At 45.1% G+C, this 26708-nt stretch overlaps 2 protein-coding genes across 7 annotated transcripts in view; one reads left to right on the top strand and one right to left on the bottom strand.

Moving 5' to 3' along the window:
* Positions 1-17483, top strand: part of Hps5 (HPS5 biogenesis of lysosomal organelles complex 2 subunit 2) — a 44386-nt gene extending 26903 nt beyond the window's left edge. For 4 of the 6 annotated variants that reach the window (XM_052714302.1, XM_052714301.1, XM_052714305.1 and 1 more), the window contains 10 exons: positions 1119-1268; positions 1796-1867; positions 2142-2719; positions 7568-7688; positions 7889-8044; positions 8950-9069; positions 10476-10589; positions 13325-13431; positions 14678-14948; positions 16583-17483. In XM_052714302.1, the coding sequence (XP_052570262.1) occupies positions 1119-1268; positions 1796-1867; positions 2142-2719; positions 7568-7688; positions 7889-8044; positions 8950-9069; positions 10476-10589; positions 13325-13431; positions 14678-14948; positions 16583-16643 (1750 nt within the window). In that variant the 3' untranslated portion in view covers positions 16644-17483. Of the gene's footprint in view, positions 1-1118; positions 1269-1795; positions 1868-2141; positions 2720-7567; positions 7689-7888; positions 8045-8949; positions 9070-10475; positions 10590-13324; positions 13432-14616; positions 14949-16582 lie in introns of those variants that run through there. The other 2 variants (XM_052714306.1, XM_052714307.1) reach the window with 2 other exon arrangements.
* Positions 17484-18265: 782 nt separating this feature from the next.
* LOC128095162 (serum amyloid A-5 protein-like) lies at positions 18266-26708 on the bottom strand. Its single transcript, XM_052713928.1, has 3 exons — positions 25990-26708; positions 24383-24521; positions 18266-23974 (listed from the first exon to the last, which is right to left on the bottom strand). The coding sequence occupies exons 1-3, from the start codon at positions 26264-26266 to the stop codon at positions 23836-23838; spliced, it is 555 nt and encodes a 184-aa protein (XP_052569888.1). The 5' UTR covers positions 26267-26708; the 3' UTR covers positions 18266-23835.

Consider the following 26708-nt stretch of genomic DNA (forward strand, 5'->3'; position numbering starts at 1 on the left):
TCCAAGGCCAAACAATCTCCTGAAGTAAGTAAGGTAACACCCTTGTGGAAATGACACCTGTTCCCTAGGTCAGGTGGATAGCTTTATTTCTTGTGCAATCTGAGATCCTCCTTTTCTATTACTAACTTTATAGACCCCTAACTTCTTACCTAACCACTTCTAGGAATGTAGACTGAGCACATAGATCCCCTTCTTGATATACTAACGAATCATTAGCTCTCAATTGACCTCCTCCTTTACCACTTCCATTTTTGGGTTGTAAAAGAAAGCCTGATGTCACTGCCTGAGGAAAATTCTTACCTGCCTTTATGACCCCATAAGAATTCAAGCCTGGTGACCTGGCTCTGCAAGAGGATCGCTATTGCTTGGATTTATAACTGGATACCTCAGGGACAGGAGAACTTAGAGTTATAAGGAAACATAAAGGACGAGATGGAAGATGAGGAAGAGCCAGATGGGAAAGTACTAGATGGGTAAGAATGAGATGAGAAAGACCTAGATGAGGCAGAATTAAGATGAGAGAATTAGAGAAGACAGCAGATAAGTGTAGAGAGAAATCAGGCAAGAAAGGAGCTAGGCATGAGAACAGAACTGTAGCTGTGTAGATAGGATTTTATCCTAGAGGAATAAAGTAGATGAACAAAGAGCTTGGTGTGCTTAGATTCTTTTCCCAAAAATAATTCTCGCCATTTGTAGTTTCTCTTCTGAGCGCCTGGGAAGTATATTATTGAGGCTGGTCCTGTAATAATATACAAGAAGAAGGGTCTGTTCCTTGTTATTCTCTGACCAGGAAGTGGCTGATAATCACATGCTTAATTTACCTGAGTTGAAGGAGACATTGCATTGAAGAGACAGCTGGATGAGAGACCTTCCCTTTAGCATTGACTCACTAGCCTCAGGACAGTTTTATAAACACAATGAATCACCTTATTGTAAGTTTTTATGAACCTCATGAGAAATGTGGTTGATTAGAGAAATTGTTATGAGCAGTCTGTCTTGTTGTTAAGCTCGGGCTGGTTTTGTAGTACTAATGGAAACAGAAACATCAGGAACCAGAGTTTTCACTCTTGACAGTGTTGATATATTTTCATGTTAGGTTTTTGTTATCTGACTTCCAGTGTTTCTAGCTTTGTGCGTAAAACTACTGAGAAGATTGGCACCTTTCACACAAGCCCAGAGCTGAAAGAGACATTTGAATCTAAGGATGTTGACCAAGTACATGAAGAGGAAGTGAGTGCAGTTACCTGCCCTCTGGAGGAAGACACTGAGTAAGCCTTGTGTCTGAGTCTGGAATCCTAGGGGAACTACCAGTGTGAAGAAGTCATAGACTGTACTGTGGGAGACCCTGTATGTATGATACTGCCTACTGAAGATTATTGCGTAGCTCAGAAACTGCAAATTCCATAGTTTACAAAGAATTAACTCTGTTGAGACAGATTTTGAGTTTCATATCTCGTTCACCTTTCTCCCTCTCTGTTATCTTGTCACATTCCTGGACTGTCAGAGGAGTGTTAGATTAAGAGGAGATGACTGAGATCCAGGTCCTACTAGCTCTTCTCACTAGCTTGTAACTTTATGTCATTAATGCTGTATGGTCTGTCAGTTCTAGGATGTGCCATTGTGTAATGAATAAGAGTGGAACATTTGATGAAGATAATGAAATGAAAGACTCTTTAAGGCAATGTAACGTATGGCACACTTGCCATTTAACAAGCAGTAGAAGTCTTGGTCCAAGAAAGCTTTGGTTGACCCTAACACGTGTGAATAGGATTATTTCTTTTTCATGCTTTTCTAGGGAGAAAGAAATTAGTCAACTTCTTGAAGAAGACAGCCTTCAAGAACTCACAGCAGTGACAGCAGAAGCAATGTGAGTGGGGTGGCCTTTGAACAGCATCAGTAGTGGTCTTGACTGTCTAGGTCAGAAGTAGCCTCATTTGCAATGGATGTTCAATAATCAGTAATGTACTACAGAGTCAGTGTTGTCTGTCTTGTTGGCTTGTTGGGATAATTGTCATTTGAAGAACTCAAAAGCAACATTTATTCTAGATGAGTATGCTTTATCAGTTAGGTTTGTTTAAACTGAAATAATCTATTTTTTAAGAACGAATGAGACTGTTTTCACATTCATCTGTTTTGTATAGGACCAAGTTACTGGACCCTCTGGTTTTATTTGAACCCAAGTCACTAAGAACAGTTTTACGTGAGTGGCTTTCACAGTTAGAAAAAACATTTGCCTTGAAGGACTTCGCTGGCGTTTCCAGTACCAGCAGTCTACCCATGAAATTGAACCTGGATGTGCACGTCCTTACTGAGTCAGAAGAGAGAGTATTAGGTAAAGATAGTGAAGAAGAAAAAGGGAATTCTTTAGGCATTGAAGAAACTGGTGGTCATATAGCCTGTGAATCTGTAAGCAGCTTTAGTGAGCCCTTGGGCGACCACTTTCGAGTATGTTCTCCGTACACCATAGCAAACAGTCTTCAGAAGGACCTGGTGGAGTTGACAACGCTGTGCTTGGAACTGAATGTGTTGACCTCTGTAGTGGAAAGCATAGGTGGACATGTGGACTGTGCTCTACAGCAACTCTCTCCTGAGATCCTGGCTTGTCATTTCCTAAAGAAGTACTTTTTCCTCCTGGACTTGAAGAGAGCAAGGGAGAGTATCAAGCTAAGTTACACCAACAACCCTTGTGTTTGGGACACTTTTGTTGAAGGACTGAAAGGTAATTATCAGGTACCAGTACCAAATGTGAGGTGTTTTATAATGTGGGGGCTTAACAAAAGATTTGAGTAGAAAACTTGACTCTGTTTTGGCCAGGCTTTCTATTTTCTATTCATTCCTTTTTTTTTCTTTCCTTTCCTTTCCTTTTCTTTTCTTCTTTTCCTTTTCCTCTCTCTCTCTCTCTCTCTCTCTCTCTCTCTCTCTCTCTCTCTCTCTCTCTCTCTCTTTCTCTCTCTTTCTTTTTTTTTTTTTTTATAATTTATTTTGCAATACAATTCAGTTCTACATATCAGCCACGAATTCCCTTGTTCTCCCCCCTCCCGTCCCCCTCACCTTCCCCCCCCCCCATTCCCATCTCCTCCAGGGCAAAGCCTTCCCCACAGACTGAGGTCAACCTGGTAGACTCAGTCCAGGTAGGTCTAGTCCCCTCCTCCCAGGCCGAGCCAAACAATCCTGCATAGGCCCCAGGTTTCAAACAGCCAACTCATGCAATGAGCACAAGATCTGGTCCCACTGCCTGGATGCCTCCCAAACAGATCAAGCCAATCAACTGTCTCACCCATTCAGAGGGCTCTCTTTCTTTTTTGAGACAGGGTTTCTTTGTGCAACATCCTTGGCTGCTCTGGAACTTGCTTTGTAGATCAGGCTGGCTTGAACTCACAGAGATCTGCCTGTTTCTGCCTCCCAAGTGATGGGATTAAAGGTGTGCACCACCATGCCCAGCTATTCACTCTTTTTTTTTTTTTGGTTTTTCAAGACAGGGTTTCTCTGTGTAGCTTTGCGCCTTTCCTGGAACTCACTTGGTAGCACAGGCTGGCCTCGAACTCATAGAGATCCGCCTGGCTCTGCCTCCCGAGTGCTGGGATTAAAGGCGTGCGCCACCACCGCCCGGCTATTCACTCTTTTTAAAAAATATTTATTTGTTCTAGGACAGCCAGGGCTACACAGAGAAACCCTGTCTTGAAAAAAAACAAACAAAAACCCCAAAACAATAAAATTATTCGTATTTTTGTGTATATATGTGTGCCTCTTTGTCTGTGTGTATACCATATGCATGCAGTGCGTGAAGAAGCCAGAAGAGAGCATCAGATCCCCTGGAGCAGGAGTCATAGGTGGTGGTGTACCTCCTCTTGTAGGTGGATGGAAACCAAACCCATGTCCTCCTCAAGAGCAGCAAGTGCTTTTAACTACTGAGCCGTCTCTCCAGCCCCTCCAGTCTTTTTAATTTTTTTTATTTGTGTGTGTGTGTGTGTGTGTGCGCGCGCCTGCATACATGTTTGAGTGTATCATGGCACATTTTAGAGATCATAGGATAACTTTGGGGTTATCAGTTCTCTCCTTCCGCCATGCGGGTCCCCAGGTGTGAACTCAGGTGTTAGACTTGGTGGCATGCCATCTTTTTTTTTCTTTCTTTTTTCTTTATTAAGAAATTTTCTACTCCACATACTATCCACAGATCCCCCCTCCTCCCTCCTCCCACCCCTCAGCCCTCTTTCCCAAGCCACCCCTTATCCCAACATCCCCCAAATCGAGGTCTCCCATGGGGAGTCAGCAGAGCCCAGCACACTGAGCCTAGGTAGGTCCAAGCCCCTTCCCACTGCACTAAGGCTGTGCAAGGTGTCACACCACAGGCACCGGGTTCCAGAAGCCTGCCCATGCACCAGGGACAGATCCTGATCCCCCTGCCTGGGTGCCCCTCAAACAGTTCAAGCCAAACAACTGTCTTCCACATCCAGAGGGCCTAGTCCAGTCCCATGGGGGCTCCCCAGCCACCAGTCCACAGTTCATGGGCTTCCACTAGTGTGGCCGGTCATCTCTGCACATCCTCCCATCATGGTCTCAACGTCCCTTGCCTGCAGTATCACTCCTCTCATCAACTGGATTCCCAGAGCTCAGCCTGGTGCCTGGCCATGGATCTCTGTATCTGCCTCCATCAGTCACTGGACAAAGGCTCTATGATGACAGCTAGGTTATTTGCTAAGCTGATCACTAGAGTAGACCAGTCCAGGAACCCTCTGGACCACTGCCAGCAGACCAAGGTGGGGTCAACCTTGTGGATTCCTGAGAGCCTCCCCAGCACCCTGCCTCTTCCTATTCCCATGATGTCCTCATCTATCATGGTATCTTCCTCCCTGCCCTCCCACTCTGTCCCTGTTCCAGCTTGACCCTCCCATTTCCCTATGTTCTCATCCCCCACTCCTCACCCTCTGCCAACCCCCCACACCCAGTTCACTCATATGGATCTCATCCACTTCTCCTTCACAGGGTCATCCATGTGTCCCTCCTAGGGTCTTTCCCTGTTAGCTAGCCTCTCTGGAGTTGTGGGTTGCAGTCTGGCCATCCCTTCCCTCACATTTAGTATCTACTTATGAGTGAGTACATACTATGTTTGTCCTTCTGAGTCTGGGTTACCTCACTCAAGATGATATTTTCTAGTTCCATCCATTTGCCTGCAAATTTCATGATATCATTGTTTTTTACTGCTGAGTAGTACTCCATTGTGTATATGTGCCATATTTTCTTTATCCATTCTTCAGTTGAGGGGCATCTAGGTTGTTTCCAGGTTCTGGCTATTACGAATAATGCTGGTGTGAACATAGTTGAGCTTGTGTCCTTGTGGTAAGATTGAGCATTCCTTGGGTATATGCCCAAGAGTGTTATAACTGGGTCTTGAGGAAGACTTATTCCCAATTTTCTGAGAAACCGCCATACTGATTTCCAGAGTGGTTGTACAAGTTTGCATTCCCACCAACAGTGGAGGAGTGTTCCCCTTGTGGCATGCCATCTTTTTCCACTGAGCCATCTCAGTGGTCCTGTATTCTACTCATTTAAGCTTTAATTGTTTTCAAATATTGACTTATTGTGTTACTCTATTATAAGGAATTAGTTTTATCTCTCTTCCTCCCTCCCTCCCTTTCTCTTTCTCTCGTTTGTTTGTTTTGTTTTTTTTGAGACAGGGTTTCTCTGTGTAGCCTTGGCTGTCCCAGAGCATGCTCTGTAGACCAGGCTGGCCTCAAACTCTGCCTGCCTCTGCCTCCCAAGTGCTCAGGCTTGGTTGCAGCTCATGCTAGCTGCTGTCCATCTTTATAGACTTATATTCACATGTGTTGTTCTTTTCTCTGCTATATTACCCTGTTTTCCAAGTTTTTTTTTTTTCCTTCAGAATTCTGCTTGTGTAACAGATGCCACATTGTCTCCAGCAACTGAGACATTCAATACAACTTTTCTTCATTGCCCAGTCAGTTGCTATAGTTAGTGACATTCTTGCATATTATCTAACTTGAGGGTTTTTTGGCTTCCTAGAAAATGCATCTATAGTTATAATTCTGCTGCAGTTCACATATAAAGCTTAAAAGCACAGGTTGTGTTTTATGTGACATAAGCAAGATACTTCTTTTCAAATGGTTAGAATGTCTGACAGTGTTCCTAGCTTAAATTGTATCTTTTTCTTTGTTGTGTGATCATACTCAAACTTCATCCCTAGAAATTGGCAGAAAAGTCTGTGAGTGCTCTGGTGCTTACTCTACCAGTGCAGGCTAGAGCATGCAGGGTGCAGCTGAATTCAGGGGGACCCAGCATGAAGCTTTCCTTGCTTCTCCAGCTCTATAAGTTCTTGTCTGACACGGACAAATGGGAAGCAGTGTGGGGGCAAGTGCTTTCTTTTAAAGTAGAAGCTGAACATTGACTTTTAGACAGGTGCCACCTGTCTGATAATATTCCAGTTATGGAGGGTGTTTTTGTTGTTTTGTTTTTAATTAATTTTGGGGATCAGAGAGCTGTTTCTGAGGGAAAAACACTTGCTGTACAAGGCTGGAAGTGTGACTTCCATCTCCAGAACTCACATTAAGATGGAAGGAGAGAAAACTGTCCACATGGTTGTCTTCTTACCTCCACATGCACGCGGTGGCATGCATTCCCACCCCATGCATGCAAACACATCATACATACACACATTGATAATAAAGTTATTTTCTAGGTCGACATAGAAATAAGGGGTTTCATCATGGCATTGTCATGTGTCATCATACTTTTTCTCACTCATTTTCGACTTTCTTTTCCTCTTTCCAGCTGATGCCTGTTCCCTCTAGTTCTCCTCGTCTGTTCATCCATGTAAGAGAATACATGGCATTTGTCTTTCTGAGTCTGGCTTATTTTGCTTAACATGATTTCCAGTTGCATCCATTTTCCCACAGATGTCACGATTTCATTTTCCTTTATGACCACATGAATTCCATCTTTATAGTACACCACATTTTTTTATCCATTCATCTGCTGATGGACATACAGGCTCGTTTGGTTTCTTAGCTGTTGTGAACACTGAAGCTGCAACTTGGATGCATGTGGCTTGTGATACACACACATACACACACACACACACACACATAAGATACACAGCCCTATAAACTTATTTTTCAAGGATAATAGTGACTTTTATAGTCACTCTTCTTTTGTCCTCTGAGAATGTCAGTACATGAGTCTGAAGAGGAGGCTTAGAAGCTAAGTGCTAGTGCTTGCTGCTCTTGCAGAGGACCTGAATTTGATCCTGGCATCGACATCAGATAGCTTACAACTCCAGATCCAGGGGATCCAATGCTCCATTCTGACCTCTAGGTACCCCAGCACACACAAACCCAAAAATAAAAATTCTAGTAAGTTTTGTTTCCCAATTTGACTTAATGGCCTTGAAAAGTTGAGATTATATCCTGGTAGGTTTTGTTTTGTTTTCTGCAATGCTTAACAAATATTGGGGCCTTGCCCTAGCTAGTGACAGTTGAATCAACGTATCCAAGAATATTTGCAGCAAAGAGGTGAAGGGAAAGACTGTTTTCTGTTTTTTTTTTCCTTTCAGAAATGGCAAGTTCTAATCCTGCATACTCGGAGATGGAGGAAGGAGACCTGCCCACAGGGTTACAGTTACTGGATGGCTCGGTCCCTTCAGATAGTCCCTTGTTGATTGCATTTGCCACCCGGTAGGTTGTCCTGTTTGTTGTTTGTGGGACCCTAAACATCTGCAGTGTTTTTATGGCTTAGTATCTAAAGTTTGACTCACTTTGCATATTGTGCAGCTTCTTATTAGAATATTTACTTTTATTTCTAGTGAGTCCATAGTATAACAAATCTTACTATGGCATTGAAGTTGGAGACTGATGTGCTCTGTTTTCAAATGCAGATTGTATGATAGATTTGGGGAGTCTGCCCTTCGAGCCTTCATCAAGTTTTATCCATCCATCTCACCTTCAGACATCGCACATCTTTGCCGTCATCATCCTGCTCAGTTTTTGGCCTATCTAGACAGTCTGGTGAAGTCAAGGCCTGAAGATCAGTGGTGAGAAGGCCTGTGTAGTCTCTGTTTTAGGTGGAGCATTGTTTCTATTGTATCCCATTCAGTTGTCACATTTTCACTGCCAGCTATCAGGAGGTTCAGGCACCTACTGTGGAAGATGAGGATTTGGGCAGTTTTATACCGCCCCAGCACACACTTTACCCCCCTTCTCCTGCACAGCGTACACCACAGATGCACACATACCACACTTCACCTCCTGTCTGAGAGAGTCTCAGGTTCTCCGTGTAAAATTAAATCCTCCATGCTGGAGAGATGGCTAAGCAGATAGGAGCACTTGCTGCTCTTGCAGGGGTCCCAGGTTCCATTCCCAGCATTTACATGACAACTCACAACAGTCTGTAACTGTAGTTATGGAGATCTGAGTGGCCTGAGGTACTACATACATATGGTGCATTTACATGCAGGCAACACACACACATAAAATAAAAATAAATAATCTTCAAAAAGCAAATAAATTCTTGACTCAGCAGGGGTTCAGCCAAAGCTGATTCTCCTTCCCATGCCAGTGATGCTTTTCCTTGCAGTAGCCCGGCTTTCGGGAGTGGATCTCTGTTCCTGCTTTTCTTTCAGGCCGGGCCATCATTTGTCCTCTCCATGACACTAAACTCCCGATTAATGATAAGTCTGGAAGCTCTTCCTTTTCCATGTTTGCCACTCGGGCCCCTCCTTCCCCACTCTCGTGCTCACACCCTCTTTCCCACCTCCCTGTCGCTTTTTCCTCATTGCCTTACAGCTTGCTCACTCATTTAGTGGACTGATAGTCTCACTAGCATCTAGCCGTTTGTGGTAGAGGAGCTTCCAAGTTATCCTTTATCATTTTCTTTACATCCACACACTTTGTTTTCCCTCATGAAGATCGATGTTATTTCTCCCCAACTTGTTCTCAGGCCATCCTTCCTTGAGTTCCTTCTACAACCAGAATCTTTAAGACTTGACTGGCTGCTTTTGGCAGTGTCCCATGATGCTCCGCCAAGCACAAGTACAGTAGATGATGAAGGACATCCCAGGTAAGCAGTCCTCCTCTGTGAACCTTCCCTCAAAGTGGAACTGATATTTTCCTTTGTAGCGTCCAGGCTCACTTTAGGAACAGCAGTAGAAAAACTTAACCAAATACTGGGAGTAACAAAATTGTGTATCCATGTACATTCTCGTAGTTCTGAATACTGAGAGGTTACAGACCCTGTAAAGATCTCACAGTTTCTTTCAGAAAAATGCACATTCGTGTAAAAATTTGCACATAACTTCAAAGAATTAAACTAGCCTCCCTGCAGTTCTTTTGGAGACCCACAGTGAACCCTGGATTAGCCCATTTTAAAGGACAAAAAAACCCTGTGTGTGTGTGTGTGTGTGTGTGTGTGTGTGTATTTTCTTTCAAAAATGTGTCAATTAATTTGTAAATGTGCCCTGAGGATTTGAAAAATAGAGTCTGTGAAAAAATGAACACCAGTACATGACTCGGAAACAGTCCTGTATTCTCCTCTAAGGGAAGCCTTTTGAAAGCACTGCCTCTTGTCAAATGCCTATTTTATTTGATTTACTCCTCAGCAAAACCCTAGGAAGACAGCAGTGGCTGTGGGTGATGGAATCAAGGTATTAGGATTAAATTGAATTAAATCGGTACAGTAGTAGCATTAAATTCAGTACCTGCATGCTAGGCAGTCACTGAGTTACACCCCAGTCCCTATTTTTGTTTTGTTATTATTGTTGTTGTTTGTAACAAGAATTTCTAAATGGTCTTAATAAATAAATAACACGGAGCCAGAAATTTGGATTAAAGTCTGAGAGAAAGATCTGAGGAATAGGGCAAACTGTGAGCTAACCTCACCTTGCCAAGTCGGCAGCTTTCAAAGAAAGCTTCTTCCTGTATACTTACGTTTATATGTTTCTGTTCTGTTCTCTTATTGGCTCTTTTAGGCCAGCTACATCACTTCCTCTTCCTACACAGCTCTGTCACTTTCTGTCTGTCTGTACAGACCTCCAGACCTCTGTGGTTAGTACTGGGATTAAAGGCATGTTTAGTACTGGGATTAAAGGCGTGTGTCACCACACCTGCCTCCATTCCCTAATGTGGCCTTGAACACACCTGTGCTACAGCTCCCTGACTTCTTTGTTTACTTATAATGGCTGGCCTTTTTCCTCTGATCTCTAGGCAAGCTTTATTTATTAAAGCACAAATAAAATATCACCACATTTCAGCACAAATAAAATATCACCACAGTTGTTGTTTTTTCATTTTGAAATGAGCAAGTTATAAGAAAAGGAGCTATTTTTAATTTTTTAAAAAGCAAGATAGAAATATTTGGAAATTATAATAATGGTATACGCTTCAACTGTAGTCTCCCCATTAGATGACTACAAAGTACTTTCTAGAGTTTATTTCCTATCTAATTATCTTTACTTTTTCATTTCATAGGCCACATTCACACTTGCTTTCCTGGGGTTATAGTCAGTTGATCCTCCTTCTGATTAAACTTCCTGCAGACTTTACAACCAAAGAGAAAATGACTGACATCTGTAAGACCTATGGGTAAGTGAGGATGTTTACATATGCTGGTCTGGAGGTTGAGATCCACAAATAAGCTTCTAGTCAAGGTCTAGCATTGGTGTGCTTTATTATGCAAGGATTCAATATGATACTTAAACATCAATGCACTTTTTTTAACACTATAGTTTTTACTTTCTGTGTATGGCCATTTTGCATACATGAATGTCTGCACTACAGAGGTCAGAAGAGGACATCAAGACTTGCTGGGACTGGAGTTATAGACAGTTGTGAGTCACCATGTGGGTGCTAAGTGGAACCCAGGTCGTCAGCAAGAGCAGCCAACGATCTTTTTTTGTTTTGTTTTGTTTTTTTGAGACAGAGTTTCTCTGTGTAACTTTGCACCTTTCCTGGAACTCGCTTTATAGACCAGGCTGGCCTCGAACTCACAGAGATCCACCTGCCTCTGCCTCCCTAGTGCTGGGATTAAAGGTGTGCGCCACCACTGCCTGGCTCAGCCAGTGATCTTAACTCCTGAGCCATCTCTCCAGCCCTATGTTTTAAGTGATAGTAACCATTATCTTTCTTTGAAATTTTATTCCTGTATTGTAAGGAGAGAATGGCCCATGTGAGTTCTTTGTATTCCTTCTGCCCAGTTGCTAGAGCCAGTTCTCAGGCCATTACATATTGTTTCCACACCAGTTAGAATAGATAAAAGATTTGCAAGAAGGGGGAGATCAGAGTAGGTTTTCTGGTGAAGGGCTCCAGAGGAAGGGAGATTGGGAGTCAGCCCTGAAGGCTGTGGAGTGGGGAGGGTCTGCTGAGGGAGGCAGCAGGAGGATGAAAAACTGACACCACTGATGAGAGGGTCAGTCACTGTCTGGTAGTCTTGACTTCTGCTCCACCTGAAACAGTGTCTTTTAGAGGGACCTTTGTCTTTCTTTTCCCTTAGAGGGAATTCATGCAATGGCAACTATGTGGTACTTATTTATTCATTGATAATGAAGGATGAGACTGGTGGCAGGTGGTGAGATCATGAGATACTCTTTGGACTTAAATAATAAATAGTAGTTTGTTTGATTTTTAATTTAATGTTGAGGAGGGGGCAGGTGCATGCATGTCGTCTTTGTGGAGGTCAGAGAACAGTCTTCTAGAGTTTGTTCTCTTCTCTGCCCTACGGGTCCCGGGGATAGGACTTGGATTGTCAAGGTTGGCAGCAATGCCGTAACCTGCTGAACTATCTCTGGCCCTCTTTTAGACTCTCCTGAGATGATTCCTAGTGTCATCCACGAGAAAGGAAATCCTACAGGAAGAGATTGTGTGAATTATTACAGGATGAGGGGTTGGTGATTAGGGAGCCCACCAAGGAGAAAGTCCATGGAATGAGATTTGGAGACAAGCATTCTGTTTTTGTATTGAATGGTAAAACTTAAAAAGGAGGGGCTAACAATATGGTTCAGGGGTTAAGAGCACTGGCTTTTCTTACAGAGGATCCAGGTTTAATTCTCAGCACAACCATCTGTAGCTCCAATTCCAATGGATCTGACATCCTCTTCCAGCCTCCCGAGGCACCAGACTCACATGTGGTACATATATGTATACATGCAGGCAAAGCAGCCATAGACATAAAGCAAATAAAATTAAAAAACGAAACTACTTGCAAAGTACATAAAGCTTTATTTATTAAGTGCACTAGATCAAGGCTCTGGAGTAGAAGTTTGTGTGATAATGGAAATATTCTACTGCACGCCCCCTAGCCACCAGCCACATGCAATCACCAATTTTTAACTACAAAACTGATTTTTAGGGACTAGAGAGGTGGCTCAGTGATTAAGAACACTTGTTGCTCTTGCTAAGGATCTAGGTTCAATTCCTAGCATCTACATGAAGATTCACAACTGATGTAATTCTAGTTCCAGGGGATCTGATGCTCTCTTCTGGCCTTTGGGGACACCAGGCTTGTACATTATGCACATATATGTAGACAAACACACATACAAAATATAAAAATAAATCTTGGGCTGGGCTGGAGTGGTGCACACCTTTAATCCCAGTACTTGGGAGGCAGAGGAAGGTGGATCTTTGTGAGTTTGAGACCAGGTCTACACAGTGAGTTCTAGACACTCAGGGCTACACAGAGAAACCCTATCTCAAAACAAAACAAAAAAACCAACAAAGCAATAAATAAATGAATAAATACATACTTAAGTAAATCTTGGGATTGGGAAGATGGCTGAGGGGTGAAGAGTACTTTCTAGAGGACCCAGGTTCAATTCCCAGCACTCACATGGCAGTTCACAACTCTCTATAACTCCAGTTCCATTACCTATTTCTGGGCTTGTTGGACAACAGGCATACATTTGATACACAGACATTCGTGTAGGCAAAATACCCATATCCATAAAAAATTTAAAGTTCCTTTAAATAAATAAATCTTTTAAAAAAGACTTAACACTAGCTGGTGGTAGTGCATGCCTTTAATCCCAGCACTTAGGAAGCAGAGGCAGGCAGAATTTGAGTTCAAGGCCAAACTGGTCTACAGAGGGAGTTCCAGGATAGCCAGGACTACACAGTGAAACTGTTTTGAAAAAATCCAAAAAAAAAAAAAAAAAAAAAAAAAAAAGAAAAGGATTGTCTTAACAGCAACAAATTACCTCTGAGTTTTAATTTTTATTTACTTTGACCTTAAGCTTTAATGACCACATGTGGCTAATATGGTCAGTGCAGTTCATGCACATCCACTGCACTTACTCCTTTTTATCAACTTTGTTCCCTTTAAGTTTCTGGCCTGGATATCTGACACTCTGTCTGGAGCTGGAGAGGAGGAGGGAGGGCTTCACCAACATTGTGTATCTGAATGACATAAGCCTGATGGAAGGGGACAATGGTATGTAAATTCCAAATGTAACTCCTCATTGTGGTGTTCTGGAAGTCTCTCCTCACTTTTCAGTAAGCAAATTTGAACATTTTAGAGGTTGTCTACATAGTTTAGATAACTGTTAAAATTGTGGGGGCCTTGCCTTGTCTTTGGTATATTATGGCTTTGTTTCTATTTAACAACTGCTTGCTGTTTTAAGCACTATACTCCATGTTTTTACATGTTGTTGTAAGTGAGATAACTCTTGGGATAGGTAGTCTCAGAACTGCACATCTGCCTTTCATTCTTGCCCACTTTAAAGCTCTTTCTGTTCAGCAGCTAGAATGAGTCTTTAAAAAAAAAAGAAAAAGAAAAAGAGGGCTGGCAAGATGGCTGAGCAGGGAAGAACACTTGGTGTTCTTGCAGAAGGCCAGAGTGGTTTCCATCACCTCATGTTGGGTGGATCATACTTGCCTATAATCCTAGTTCCATGGACTTTAACACCCTTTTCTGGCTTCTGTGGACACCTGCACACATGCTCTCATATACACATGCACGTGCGCGCACGCGCGCGCACACGCGCGCGCGCACACACCAAACAGTAAATTAAATCTTAGAAACAGCTGAGCGATGTAGCTTCCTCCCTGAAAGCCCTTGTATGAACTCATATACAGTTTATACTGTTAAGTATTCCCGTGGACCTGACCTATCGTCTTATCCTCACTGCACACTCTTACCTTTATGCACTGTAGCTTTTCAGATATCCCCTGAACTCAGCAGGTTCTTTGCTGTGTCCCATCATCTTCCATGTCTCCTGGGTCAGAAATGCAGCCCTCTCCCCTCCCCGCTTGCCCCTGCTCCAAGTTTAGATGCCATGCAGGCTGCATGCATGTGCCCTCCTGCCTGTCTCATTCTTTAGCTTTTGTTTGGATGTTGCTTCCACGTTAGAACCTCTCTTAGATCCTCTGAACCACGCCTGCAGTTCTATAGTTCCTTATTATTTTCCTTCATATACTTAACATGATTCATAAGTAGTGATTTGTTCATCTGTGTAAGCCTTTATAACCTGATTGCTGCAGGAGTGTGGAGGTTGATTCTGTTTTGTTCCTTGTTGCATATCCAGGAAGCTTGAGGGTGATTTTAATTCTGTGTGTTTGGAAGGTTTGTGCTGAAGTGAAGAGACCCTGTTCTTGAATGTCTTTGTTTGGTCTTAAGTGTTCTTACAGTTCTCACGTTTCATGTATGGAGCCTGTATGCGCTGTGTTTCTGCGTGCAGGGTGGATCCCTGAGACCTTGGAGGAATGGAAGCTTCTCCTACATCTACTACAGAACAAGAGCACGAGGCCAACTCCTCAGGAGTCACTGAATGGGAGCCTCAGTGATGGGCCTGCCCCCATCAATGTGGAGAATGTGGCACTCTTGTTAGCTAAGGCCATGGGCCCAGATCGGGCTTGGTCACTGCTACAGGAATGTGGTCTAGCCCTTGAGTTGTCGGCAAAGTTTACCAGAACCTGTGACATCCTGAGGATCGCTGAGAGAAGACAGAGGTAATGCCAGGCTGCCGTACACTGTCTGTGATGCACATGTAGACTTGCACAGACTTTCAGCAGTAGGTAGATGGGAGTGCAGAGATCATGTAGTCTCAACCCCTCACTAGCACACGAGGAGACTGAGACACATCTGCTGATTATGGTGTAAATGAAGAGGCCAAAGTAAAATTTTACTCATCAGCATGATCAAGGTACTCTTCAGCTTAGTGTGAGTGTCCCACTACCATGCATCCTCAGTTCTCTAAGAATGGTATTGATACAGGTCTGTGAGCTTGCTGCCTAGTAGGCCAAGGCAGGAGAACCATGAGTTCAAAGACACAGGGGATTTAGTGAAATCCCGTCTCAAAAGTGAAAAGAGGCGGGGCATGTGGCTCAGTGGCAGAGCATTTATTTATCATGCATGAAGCCCTGAATTCAATATCCAGTTTAAAACACAAAGCAAAACTATTTACTTAAATATTACACACACACACACACACACACACACACACACACACACACAAACACACACACACACACACACACTTATTTTACTCAAGTTTTTCTTTTTCTATTTGTGTTAAAATAGATGTTGTAGAAAAAAAACAAAACAACAACAACAAACCATAGGCAAGTGTGATGGCACACACCTGTAATCTCAGCTCTGGGGTGGCTGAGACAGGAGGATCAGCAGTTCAAGGCCAGCCTGGTCTGTATAGCATTAACTACCTGTCTTTTTTTTTTTTTTTTTTCCCGAAACAAGGTTTCTCTGTGTAGCTTTGCGCCTTTCCTGGGACTCATTTGGTAGCCCAGGCTGGCCTCGAACTCAGAGATCCGCCTGCCTCTGCCTCTCGAGTGCTGGGATTAAAGGCATGCGCCACCACCGCCTGGCAACTACCTGTCTTAAAAAAAAGGAAAAGAAAAAAAAAGAAAGCAAATCCATGTGAAATTTGCTGTCTAGAGCATTTAGTGATTCAGTGTGTGCAGGTTGCTGTGCAGCCAGTTTCTAGTCTATTTTCCTCTGAATTGATGGGCCAGAGCTATTAAACAGGCCTTCATTCCCATACCCCTGACAACCATCGTTCCACTTTCTGTTGAGTTGGAGCATCCCAGATGCCTCATCAAAGTAGAATGATAACAATATAGGTTGAGTATCCCATAGCTAATAGACCTGGGAACGGAAGTATTCCAGGTTTCAGAGGTTTTAGATTTGAGAAGAGCTTCTCAACTGGTAGTGATGCTGAATGAATATTTGTGCTTACCAGCTTTGAAATCATCCTTGGAGAAATAGCTAAGTCTATTGCCATTTTAGAGTCAGGTTGCTAATTTAGCTGTGGAATTCCACCATATTCTAAATATCTAGATGCCTCTTACCAGGTAGGATTTGCATGTACTTTCTCTCATTCCAGATTGCTTGTTCATTTTGTTGATCGCTTCCTTTTTTCCCAACACTGGGCATTGAACCCGAGACCTCTTCTATGCCTGGCAACATTCCAGTTCCCGAATGATGATGTTCCCAGCTCTCTGCTGGTTTCAGCCTTTGTCTTTTATCACAGTGTTTTGAGTCCTCTTTAGTCTTTAGAGTTTTTGCTTTGCTATTAAGAATGAACTAGGACGACTGAATTTGCTTGTTTCCTTCTGTGGAATTTCAGAGCGCTGATACAAGCCATGCTTGAGAAGTGTGACCGGTTCCTCTGGTCACAGCAGGCCTAATGGGAGATCTGTCAGGACATGGTATCATTTTGACCAAGTGGAATCCTGCTCCGGAAACTTCAGAGGACTTTGCCACAGAAGGAAAAGGGATACCTCAAACCATGCCAGGAACAGAACCTGCCATGCTGCTGCAGTTACTCTTGCCACCATCTCCACCTTGGCACTTGACTCTTGTGGCTCTATGACCTCAGTTTGTCAACCAAAGTTGTCTCTTGGGAGAAGTTGGTCATGGTTCAGTGGCCCGAGCATGGGACTGCTCACTGCCATGTGGTGTTCAGTGCGTACACAGTAGTGATTGCGATGTTAGTGCATCAGGGAATCGTTTTCTACTGTGGCAGATCTGTTGGGGGCAGACGCTTTGCTCCATGAGGACAGATAATATTGTGAACTGGAGTTCAGTACTATTTACACTTGTCTGAGGCCATCTAGAAATTACCGAGTTAAGACTTAGAACAATGACATTGTTTAAAGAGTATTACCCAAAAGAGTCATGCACTTTTTTTTCCCTTTCTTTTTTGGAAACAGGGTCTTACTTTGTAACTCTAGCTAGCCTGGAACATGCTAGAACAGGTCGACCAGGCTGGCCTAGACCAGGTCGACCAGGCTGGCCTAGACCTTCGAGATCTGCCTGCCTTTCTCTGCCTTCTAAGTGTTGGGATTAAAGGTGTGTGCCCCCCCCCACTTTTAAAAATTATTTTTAAAGAGCTATGGTAAGAGAAAATCAAGCACTAATGTAAGTTATAACAAATGATGGTGTTATTTAAGCCATGTTACTAGATTGTCATTTGTGAGCCTTTACTTTATGTTGTATTGGTAATAAATGATGAAGGTTTTGTTTGAGCAGAACGTGGACATGAGATTGATTTCTGAGAAGTTTGCAGGAACATCTTGGGTAAATCCAGTGTGGAATGGTGTTAGACATACTGAATAAGTGACCTCTTTCTTTCCCCCCATTTACACCAAGCCAGAGAAGCACACATTCTGTCGTACCTACCCATGACGTGGATATGACCTGCCCTGGTAGACTGAAGTGGTTGTCAGGGAAACAAGGCAGCACCTGGGTTTGGGGTGTGTTGGCTGACGCTGAATGTGAGACTGCATTGAGGTAATGGGAGAGAGCTCTCCCTTCACTTTCTGCCTTGGTCACTACACAGTGGCTGAAATAGAGCCCAGAGCATGTCTCAAGGCAAGCAGATGCCAAGAACTGGCATGGCTGCCATCATGTCCTCATCTCCCTGTCTAGGGCAAGTTACCACAATCGTTATTTCCCAACAAGTATTCCTGGCCCACGTCACGTGAATTTATTTTCCAAGGCAAAGAAAATAAAATCCTCTTCAGCCAAACATTGACATTAGAACAGTCTGAGCGTGAGGCCATGTTTTCACATCTGTTGTTGCTGAAAAGTTCGAGACACACGCGATTTGTGGTTGTCTCGCTTTCAATTTTGTGTCTGTATCTGACAACTGACCACTACAGAGTGACAGTGCAGACAAGAGCTTGTCCTGTGAGGGTGGCCGCTCAGCCTGGGTGTATCTCCCCACTAATGATCTTGGTGAGGTACTTTGTCTCTTTTAAGTTTTGATTGTGTGGATTAAACGATAGAGAGCTTTACCATGGGATCTGGCACCTAGGAACTGAGTGTAGAGCCACCTGCCCAGGAGTAAGAACTGACACTCCATGTAGAACAGGTAAATGGGTCACTGAGATCTGCCTGCCTCTGCCTCCCAAGTGCTGGGATTAAAGGCGTGCGCCACCACTGCCCAGCTATGTCATAGTATTTTCAACCCTCCCATTGAGTAACATTTCATAGTAAACTGTACTATTTCATGGGTATGTGTGACCTTGTGGATATGCTTTGGGAATGCCTTGGGACTCAATTGGCCTTTATACCCCCAGGAAGCCCCATGTGCACTCACAGTAACAGAATCTGCTGCTTGGGAGAGCTCCTGCTCTTGACTTAGTGCTCTGTTTCCTCAATCTTGAAATTCTAAATGGTTTCTGTAGTAGGGCACCCGCATTTCTGGTTTTCATGGTACTCACAAATGAGGTGATCCTAAATGTCACAACAGAACTGGTGGGGATCCTGAGGTTTTGTACTTCTGACAAGATTGAAGGTGACTGATGTTTCTGGCCTTCAGATCATAATTTGAGGTGCAAGACTGCAGTGTGGTAAAACAGCTTGGAAGGAATGTGTAGTGCAGAGCTGAAGCCCGTGGTGGCTGAGATATGGGCCCTAAACTGCTAAGTGTGAGGTGCATCTGTAGGTTCCATAAGCTTCAGTATTTGGAGTTATTGTTGTCACAGCAATTTAGCCTTACCTCAGTGAAAGATGTGAGCTAGAGGAAGCCGCCTGTGAGGTGTGCAGTGGAAACAGCTCCAGGCAGAGTCAGCTTCCCTTCTCCTGCAATGCCAGAGGGTACTCATGGAATAGTGTTTCAGTTCTATGGTTTTAGAGACTGAGTTTGAACCATAGGAAAAAGGTCCCTTAGACCTCACAGTGCAAGGGTTGTACTTTGAGTCAGGAATAAGGGTGGAGAGACCAGTGTATCAATTGCCAGGACTCCAGGGGTTCCTCTTCCCAAAGACAAAATGAGGTGGTAGCTAAAGGGTATAAGGCCTGGGAGCCGAGAAGAGGGATGACAGCACTGTCTTAATTAGAGTTTCTACTGCTGTGAACAGACACCAATAACTTGACAACTATTATAAAGGAAAACATTTAATTGGTGCTAACTTACAGTTTCAGAGGTTCAGTTTATTATCATCATGGTGGAGAGCATGGCAGTGCACAGGCAGACATGGTGCTGGAGAAGGAGCTGAGAGTTCTACATCTTGATCTGCAGGTAGCAGGAAAAGCACTGTGTGTAAGTAAATTGTTTGCAACTCTGTGGGTTTGGTCCTGGGTTTCAGCACCAACAATTAAGTAAATTGGTTGCAACAAGTCTGGGTTTGGTCCCGGATTTTGGCACCAAAACATGAGTTTTGCAACTCTGGGAAAGGTGTCCTGACTACCTGGGAGTCAGGCAACACCTTGAGATGCTTAGGATAGCTCTGATGGCTGAACTACAAGAAGACAGTTCAGCCCTGGAGGGCGAGGTATCCTGGACACCTCGAGTTGCTCAGAACAACAGCTCTGCCCTGAAGGTGTCCTGTTTAGCACAGCTGTGACAGCTGGAACTGCTTCAGCAGAGAAGGGTATCCTGACTGTTGGGGAAAGTCAGACTGTACCTGGTGTGATGGGGATGGTCTCCTCGCAGGATATAGCAATCCTGCTCCTCTCCTGGAGAGCTGCTACAGCTGAGCTTTGCTCAGCACCCACTTAAGGGGGCTTCCCAGCAGAGCTCTGCTTCTCTGGCCTAAGAAATTGCAGAAATGTAACAATCCCCTCAGGCTCAGGAGAAAAGTCTGCTCTGTCCACTGAGGGATGTCTCAGCAAAGATCTTCTGTTCAGCTCCCCCTTGCTCAATCCACTATGGGATGTCCCAGCAAGGTTCTTCTGTGCATCAGTGAATGAAGATTTTGAGAAAGAGATTTATTTGGAAAGGACGAATCCAGGAGAGTAGCTGTTTTTTTCTAACTGACCAGGCAGTTAGCTGGGGTTTTAACAGCCTTCCTGGGAAGTTGCCCCCAACAGGGCACTGCCAGGGAGGGGCAGGGAGAACCAGCCATGGAAAGAAAGGTAAGATACGTACTTCTGAATCCCTTGGCAATCTAGCTGGGCTGCCACTGAACCTGTGGGAAGCAGACTTGGATTTTGTTAGTCTAAAACTCTCTGGGGTGAGGGGTACCGGGGGTCCCAGAAACACCAGCTGGAAAGAAGCCAAGTGTACAGAAGCAGGGGTCTTATTTCGGGCTTGCCTTGGCAGCGCCCTCTTCTGGCAGAGAAGACAAATCACAGGAGGGCACGGGGGCTCAAAGTGGAATTGAGTACTCTTCAGGGGAGGAGATGAGTGAAGTTATATTTTCAGAGGAAAGACAACTGAAAAGAATAAATGAGCTGGGCATAGTGGCACAAGCCTTTAGTCTCAGCACTTGAGAGGCAGAAGCGGCAGATCTCTGTAAATTTGAGGACAGCCTGGTTTACATAGTGAGTTCCAGGACAGTCAGGACTGCATAGTGAGACCCTGTTAGAGAAAAACCAAACACTGAAAGAATAAAGGAAATGTGAACATAGAGTAGAGTAGTTCCCAACAGAACATCTCCAGTTCCTGTGAGGAGGTTCCAACAGAGGTGAGGGAGAGGGGATAAGCGCTGTCTCAGAGTTAGGACAAAAGGAGTTGGGGGCAGAATAAATGAGATTGGGGAGACAGTGGTGGCAGGGTGGCTCTGTGACCATGCTCAAAGCACTGGCCTTGAGGGTAGTGTGGCCGTGGACTTGACTCCCGGAGAGTGTAGTACTGAGGAGGCAAGTCCGTGGTCAGATTCCTACAGCAGAGAGGCCCCAAGTCGGGTTCTAGATTTTCATGAAATGCAAGAAAAGAGAACAAAAGATCAGAGAAAGGACGAGCTGTGAGGCTGAATAAAGCAAGCCTTCCAAGGCTTTATAAATATGAGAGACATTCAAGTCTGCACCGTGTGGGAGAGGGTGGTTCAGTGGGTAGCACTTGTCTGAGAAGCATGAGGACTAGAGTTTGCATTCCCAGGGCCCACATAAAAGCTGGGCAGGTGTGGTAGCTGCCTCTAACCCCAGTGCCCAGGGAGCAAGGACAGAGAGCCAGCAGGAGAAGGCAAGCTGCAGCTTCAGAGAGAACTGCCTCAGTAAACAGAAGTGCAAGCGACTGAGGAAGATACCCATGCCGGTTAGTTGTTGTCAACTGTACACAAACTAGAGCCAGGAAACAGTGCTCCACTGTGGTCTCTGTTTCAGTGACGGCCTCTAGGTTCTTGCCTCGGTTTCCTTTGGTGACAGACTGTAACCTATAAGCCTGGTAAACCCTTTCCCCCACAACTGGTTAAAGTATTAATCACAGCAACAGAGAAACAAAGTAGGACAACAGCCAACATCAACCAAGAGTCTTCTGTACCTCCACACACTTGCAAGCATGAACATACACATGTCATAGGGTCACCATTGCTGTGATGAAACATCATGACCAAAAGCAAGTTGGGGAGAAAAGGGTTTATTTGACTTACACTTATAATCATAGTCCATCATTGAAGGAAGTCAGGACAGGAACTCAAACAAGACAGGGACCTGGATGCAGGAGATGATGCAGAGGCCATGGAGGGGTGCTGCTTACCGGCTTGCTCATCATGGCTTGCTCAACCTGCTTCCTTATAGAACCCAGCACCACCAGCTGATGGATGGCATCATCTGCATGGGCTGGGCCCTCTCCTATAAACCACTAATTAAGAAAATACCCTACAGCTAGATATTTTTAATTTGTGTGGGTTTTTTTTTGTCTGTGTATATATAAATTTGTTTTTACAATCAAATCAAAGTTTCCCCTCTCTCCCCTCTTCCCAGTTCCTACACGCCCCCGCCCCGCATCCACTCCCCCACTGTTTCTCATCAGATGCAGGCAGGCATCCCTAGATATCAGTAAGCCATGATATATCAAGTTGCAGCGAGATTAGGCACCTCCTCTTCTGTTATGGCTGGATTCCAAAGCAGGCAACACAGTCAGAGACAGCCCCTGCTCTCACTGTTAGGAGTCTCATATGAAGACCAAGTTACACAGCCTCCAGCAGGACCTTTTGGAGACATTTTCTCCATTGAGATTTCCTTCTCTCTGATGACTCTAGCTTGTGTCAAATTGACATCAGACCAGCCAGCACAGTACACTCCCACACACCATACTCATATAAAACATTTTTAAACAGTCTGGTGTGCTGGCACATGCCTGTAATCCCAGAACTTGGGAGCCTGAGGCAGGAGGATCTCTTGTGTTCAAGACTAGCTTGAGTAACACTGTGAGACCCTGTCTCAACAACCACCACCTCTCAGCATGTGACAAGTAGAACATGTGGACAGAGAAGTCTGTTCACTAGTTTGGAAAGGCCAGGTCATCTATTTCTTAGAGGTGCAATACGAGAAAAGCATTCAGAATTCCTATCTAAGAAGGAAAGTGCCCAGACTCCTGAGGAGTGTGTAGGTTGTACAGCCAGAATATGCTTAGAAGGACAGTGGCTTTTCCCCAGAACAAGGATGTCAAAGGCCACACAAACGGGCTGCATCTTGGTGTTGATGCTGTGTCTGTATCTCCAGACACAGTTTTCCCTGTGATATTTCTCTGGACTCAATGTAAGCCAAGCAGAGGTGTGCTGGCTGGGTTTGTGTCAACTGGACACAAGAGGGTCATTGGAGAAGAGGGAGCCTCAATTAAAAATGTGTCTATAAGATCTGGCTGTAGGCATTTTCTTAGTGATTGATGGGGGAGGGCCCAGCCATTGTGGGTGGTGCCATCCCTGGGATGGTGGTCCTGGGTTCTATGAGGAAGCCAGCTGAACAAGCCATGAGGTGCAAACCAGTAAGCAGCACCTCTCCATGACCTCTGCATCAGCTCCTGACACAAGGTTCTGGCTCTGTTTGAGTTCCTGCCCTGACTTCCTTCAGTGATGTGGAAGTGTAAGCCAAACAAACTGTTCCTTCTCTAAGTTGCTTTGGCCATAGTATTTTCTCACAGAAATAGTGACCTAAGACGAGAGGAAACTACTTGGGAATATTTCTTAGGATGGAGAAGTTGTGCGATACTGGATTTGTCTAGGTGCTGCTGAGGAGTGAGCAAGATCAGGTGATAGCTGCAGGGCAAGTCCTCCTATGGTTGTGTACCTGGTCCCCAGAGACAGGGAGCACAAGGCTGTGGTATGAGAACAGGTGACTGGACATGGTTGACAGGGAGTAAGGGCCTGGACATGGGAAGGCCTGAAAATAACAACATACCCATAGCACAGGAGCCCAGAGAAGGGATCATGCCAGATTCTGTGAGAGTGGTGTCTGCCCTGTGTGAACCCAGAAATGTCCTTCAATGACAGATACTCAGGCTCAGCTCCACTTCCATGTTAGTGTTTATTACCCTCTTTTCAAGCAAGTAGTTACTACTCCAAGAATAACAGTTTTGAAACTCTTGGTCCATATTCATGTGAGATAACTATTGTGTGTTCCCAAGCAACTCCAGTGTTCATGAGAAAGAAGAACCCCAGACCCTGTCCTCAGGGCCCACATCACAGCCTCCTGGAGCAATAAAGAGGATGCTCAGTATTTGTCAGGCAGTCCTTTAGGTCTGTAGTGATTGGGGTCCTTGCCACTGCGGCCCCATCTGTTTGCTTCCTGGTCAGCCATAGAGTCCTCGTGTCCACGGCCTATGAGACTCTGAAAGCCCTCTCTTGCATCACTAGGAGAAGCAGAGATGGGAGAGATCCATCACCAAGATGCATGGCCACAGTCCACGGTCTGAGTTTTCCCCCTTTGCATGGGATGGCTTTAGGAGGAACCCAGGAAGGGCCAGGCAGGAGGTCAGCCCAGACTGGTCACCCCACACTAGCTGAACACCAGAAACACTGGTGATGATGAGAGTCATTCCCTGTCTACATTTGGGAGCAGGCTCACATAGCATGGCTGTGTGCTGACTGCCCAAACCCAGGGTCTACACTGGGTGTAGATGGAGCCAGTACCTGGATAAGCCAGAGTAGGAGGGATCTGAGATTAGCATGACCCTCTCCAGAGCAATTCTTCTACTACTTCCCCCAGAAGTGTCAAGCCTTGCTACCCAGGTCCAGTCTTCCAATCAATCTATGTTTACCTGATGACTTCAGCAGCCCAGGCTCCTCCTGGTCCCCTTTGGGCTGCATCATAGTTCCCTCTAGCATGGAAATATTTGTCTGAGTTTTTCCAGTTGGCCTCCTTCATGTCAGAGTAGGCTCGCCACATATCCCCAGCCCCTAGATGGGAAAGACAGCAAGATCATGAACCTAAAAGCTCTGCCCATGCCTTAGAGAGGAAGAAAGGGATGAAAAGAGCTCGTGGCTTGAGCCTGTGGTCAGAGCAGCTGAGAGCGTGAATGGAAGATCATCTCCTGATCCTCACTGTCGTCTCCTAGTAACTCAGGAGGGCCATTGGGGGGCCCAGCTGCCCTGTGTTCGCCTTTCTTCCACAGTGCTGCTGTGAGCTGCCCCTCACCTGGGTGGGAAGCAACCAATGAGGCAGCACAGTGTCATTACACATAGCAGGGTGTGTCAGCTTCAGTATCGTGGAAGTGTTTGCTACAGAGTCGTCAGCTTCTGCCACCAGACCTCAAAGCACATTTCCTTACTAGTGCAACCTAGTGTCTCTACAGCCATTGAAAATGCCCTGCGAGCACACCACCTCCAAGCAAGGGCCAGTGTTTCTGGAGGCAGCTACCCTCAGCTAGGAAGTCCCATCCTGAGGTGACTTAGTACACAGAAGGCAGAGAGGGGCTGCACACAGGAAGCATTGACTCTTATCCCTAAGAATTCTGTCCTGACAGAGAGCATGTGCACCACAGTGACACTGTCATCTCTGCCCTTGGACTAGACTGCACAGGTTCTGTGCTGTCTTGAGGGAGCTTTGAAGCAATGATCTCAGCTGTAGCTGCAGGTTCTGATCCTCTGAGGAGACACTGAGAGTCACCATGCCAGGCTACACCCAAGGCCAATCTTGAGTCTCTAGGTGCAGGGGGATGACTGGTCCAGACCTGGGTGGTATTACAACTCTCTAGGTGATGCCATTGGTACCTTATATTGGTCACAAATGAATTTAGAAAGTGTCCGGCAGACTGACAGACAGGATTGTCCTCAAGCACAGCTAGGTTGTGATTTCTGCTCTGCCCCTGCTATATGCAGTGCATTTTAGGAAGTCTTGCCAGAGTCCCTGGTCCATCCTGACAAGCAGGACAGTGAGTCCAGCTCTTCTGAATGCTCGGGTGTTGTATAACAGGTGGTGTTAATGAGGGTCCATGGAATGAAGACACAGAGGCACCTCAAAGATGAATCTTAGCCTTTTCCAACTGCAAGGTGGATTCATCTCTCTGGACTGAACCACTGTAGCTTAGCAAAGGGCCCTTTTATTGTTATACAATTTACACCTTAGTAAGTCAATTCCATTTACCAAAACCTCTTATCTAAGCCCCCTAAAGGGACAATGCCAAATGCAAATTCTCAGTAAAGGAATACCACAGTGTTTTGGGTTGGTCCTAAACCAAGTTTGCATAGGCTTTAAACCCCTTAGGAAACTCTCAGATAAGACTTCAAACAGAGGGTACCAGAGACAGGAGCTAGCAATCACAAAAGGCAGATCAAAGCTAGGTGCTAACACTCCAGAATCTGCAGGAATTCTCCCAACACTCAGGAGACCCCTAGAGGCTGTGCCTCTCTGCCCCCACAGCCTTACCATGGTAAGCCTCGCTAAGGAATGAAAACCAGCTTTGACTGCTGACTCCCAGGACCAAGGAGCAGAAAATGAGTCCAGTGAGAAGCTTCATCCTGCTGAAATGAAAGGACAGGCTGAAGGAGACGCCCACAGTCTGGCGCCTCCCTCTCGGGTGTCTCATCCACAGACGCCCTGGTTGTTCTGTCTTACTGATGTTCAGTAGTGTCCTAGCAGTGGCCCCTGGAGACCTCACAGCAGGACCCCGCTCAGAGCCACAAGGTCTCAGTTCTGACCCCATCCTGCCTGCTGAACTGTTTATGAAGGCAGCAGGCAGCTCCGATGCAGCTGCAGGAGCAGAGATCACCACTCCCTCCAGGAGCCTCTGATTCAGCAAGAAGCATTGTGCCCCCTCAGCCGGCACAAATCCCACACCAGGTGAATGGAAGTGAAGTGAGGAATTCCCTTGGGAGGAAAGCACACTTGCTGAAACCCAGCACACACTAAGTATCTGTGCATAGGTTTGTCCCTCACCTGATGTCTGATGGGCAGAGATGGGTGGCTGTGGCTGTCAGTGAGAGGAGGCTGGTATTTATGCTGAGCCTCCCTGCTGGGGTCAGGGGCAGAGAGAGACTGGCATGGTGCTTGGGGAAACTCCCAGCAGGTCATTTCTTCTAAAAGGCTGCAACAGAAGTCTTGCTCCATCCACAGGTCATTTCCTGTAATTGTGCAATGTGAACACA

The sequence above is a fragment of the Peromyscus californicus genome, unplaced genomic scaffold (assembly GCF_007827085.1).
Source record: "Peromyscus californicus insignis strain IS unplaced genomic scaffold, ASM782708v3 Scaffold_4__1_contigs__length_199733344, whole genome shotgun sequence".
In the NCBI taxonomy this organism is placed as follows: domain Eukaryota; kingdom Metazoa; phylum Chordata; class Mammalia; order Rodentia; family Cricetidae; genus Peromyscus; species Peromyscus californicus.